The sequence below is a fragment of the Gregarina niphandrodes genome (assembly GCF_000223845.1).
Source record: "Gregarina niphandrodes unplaced genomic scaffold scaffold00234, whole genome shotgun sequence".
NCBI lineage: Eukaryota > Apicomplexa > Conoidasida > Eugregarinorida > Gregarinidae > Gregarina > Gregarina niphandrodes.
The window spans coordinates 1-2,484 of NW_011645994.1; the positions used below are offsets into that span (position 1 = coordinate 1).

At 50.4% G+C, this 2,484-nt stretch overlaps 2 protein-coding genes across 2 annotated transcripts; both read left to right on the plus strand.

Annotated features, from left to right (window-relative positions):
* Nucleotides 1–587: 587 nt before the first annotated feature.
* On the plus strand, nucleotides 588–1,202 carry GNI_228320 (hypothetical protein; the record flags this gene model as incomplete). The annotated part of the gene is made up of 1 exon (XM_011135648.1): nucleotides 588–1,202. One exon carries the CDS (start codon nucleotides 588–590, stop codon nucleotides 1,200–1,202), a length of 615 nt encoding a protein of 204 aa, XP_011133950.1.
* Nucleotides 1,203–1,471: 269 nt separating this feature from the next.
* GNI_228330 (RNA-directed DNA polymerase) lies at nucleotides 1,472–2,008 on the plus strand (the record flags this gene model as incomplete). The annotated part of the gene is made up of 1 exon (XM_011135649.1): nucleotides 1,472–2,008. One exon carries the CDS (start codon nucleotides 1,472–1,474, stop codon nucleotides 2,006–2,008), a length of 537 nt encoding a protein of 178 aa, XP_011133951.1.
* Between the last annotated feature and the right edge of the window lie 476 nt (nucleotides 2,009–2,484).

A 2,484-nucleotide genomic window follows, 5' to 3' on the forward strand; every position in this document is an offset into this window, starting at 1 on the left:
GTAATCCTTGGATGAGGACCCTGAAGGTCGCCGCATGTTTCAAGGATGATGGCAGTCGTTGGCGAAACCTGTGTATCCTCACCACCCGTTGCACTTTGCGCTCGGAGCTGTTGCAGGAGTGCGACCTCGGTGGCACTGCCTGTTGTGCCTGTGCGGGGTCGTCAGGGTGAAGTCGTCGCAATGTGCAAAGCCGGTGCTTGCTCGCTCGGAGCCTGGAGTTCGACGCACTTTACAGGCTTGGCGGGTTAGGCACTGTCGATTACCTTGGTGTGGCAACGAGTCAATCCGCACATCCAAGTCCCGTTACCCCGGTGTGGGAGGACGTAACTGTATACATAAACTTGTGCACGAGGTGTTCGACCCAGCCTCTCCATAGAAGTCAAGCTGAAGGTACCATGATTTGCGTCTGCCAGGAATCGAACCCTAACCACCTGGAACTACTCAATGATCAAGAAAGCAATACCACAGCTAGATCTTAATCCACTATTAACAACGCGGGAATTTCGGGAAGCCCAGAGAGATAAGCAGCCGACATTTGCTAGATCGGGCTCCTCGCAAGCCCAGCCAAAACGTATATACCTCCGCCGATGCCGGCTCGCATACAGTCGCGTGGTCTGGAAGAAGTCCGACGTGACGACTCGTCTGTTTATAGCAGCATCGACTCAGAACCACGCAGACAGAGACAAGAGCAAACATACGGATTTGAGGTTGTGGAGGACATTGAGAGTTTAATGTTCGACCCAATGTCGTTAATAGTACAGCTCAAACAGAAGAAAGCAAGTATCCCAAAATTGTTCGAGATGAAGGTGCGGGTGATAACACAGGCTATATACCACCCGTCTATCGAGAATTCCGAACTACTGATTGACGCACTGGACGCTATACGCAATGAGGGTGTTATATCCCAACGTCAGCGTGACAGACTACTGATATCGATTATCGCCTACGGCAAAGACGCGACCATGAAGCGACTAGAGGCCGGCACGTTGGATCGACCGCTGAACATCTACGCGAAGAGTTCACGGAAGAAGCCGGGCAATAATAAAACGTCAAAGAAGTCCTACGATCAGAGAAATGGCAACTCGAACCAACAATCGAACAATAACAAAGGGAAGAAGTCTTATAATAATAAGAACAGAAGAAACAGCTATAAGACGACTGAGGCCACCAATAATTGGACAGAGACATCCACTAGGATGTAGGTAAGAGTGGAAAGCAACAGGTCCACTTGGAGCCAGTCCGACGGGAGGTCCTCGAAGAGGCTGTGAGTGAATGTAATACCACATCCACTTCTTCGACGGTGCATTTGATTAAAGGGGGCTCGGGAGAGAAAATCTCCTTGGTGCTGCCAGCATTCAATGAGAAGCTAGAGGGAAACCCCCCGCTGAGGTGGGTTAAACCCCGGTCAGATCCAGAAGACGCAAAGATCTATGAAGATTGGATCAGCGCAAGACTCAAAGACGAGTCGATCATGCCGATTGAGAGAGGTTACGTCAAAGCCCTGATTAACCCATACGTAGTCGGAAAGAGAGTAACGCATAATTGCCAACCTCTGTATCCATATACGAACTCGGATGGGAAATTCCCGAACGCGCAGGCGATAGGCCCTGTGATAGCGTGGGCAATAGGACAGAGAGTAATCGCTAAGATTGATCTCTCAAAGGCATTTCATGCAGTTCCGATAGTCAAGCAACAGCAACCGTATTACAGTTTCCTCGATGCACGAGGACGATGCTATTGCTACAAGAAGATGCCCATGAGTGCCAGGACGGCCCCGAAACACTTCGCGAATGTAATGAGCCTAGTGTTGGGGCGACTGCAGACGGACGATCGAATCAATGTCAGATCGTACCAAGATGACATTATCATAGCGGCGAACACACGAGAGGAGCTGAGAGAGCGTTACAAAAGGGTTACGAACCACCTACGTTCGTTAGAGTTCAAGATCAACCCAGAGAAGCCCTCTCTGGCGGACGAAATAGGGACCTGCGAAAGGCCCTGGACGTAACTTGGCAATGCCCAAGAGAAGAACCCTGGGATTTCAAACGAATCGACATATACGTGGACGCTTCGGATACAGCGGCAGGATTGCACGTTCGATATAGCTTCGGATACAGCGGCAGGATTGCACGTTCGATATAACGGCAACTGCGTGTTGGAAGAAACTCTTCCGCTAACGCACACGGTGACCAACTTGGCCTCGTTTAAAGAAGTACAGGGCGCATACAAGCTCCTTGTCAAATATAGGGGTCACATGCGTCATATTGACGACACCTGCCAGAAGGTTGTTCTGACGAGTTGAACTCGGTACGGTTACATGCCAAGACAGTACTCTTGCCAGTGGTTGGACAGTACCGAATACAATATCTGCGGCGACCTAGATACGGTGTTTCGTGTCCCACGCCTGTCAAAAACTCCCGAACGCACCAGGAGTCTTCTGAACCTGCGAGAGGCAGATCAAACGGTCCGTGTGCTGCTTGTTAA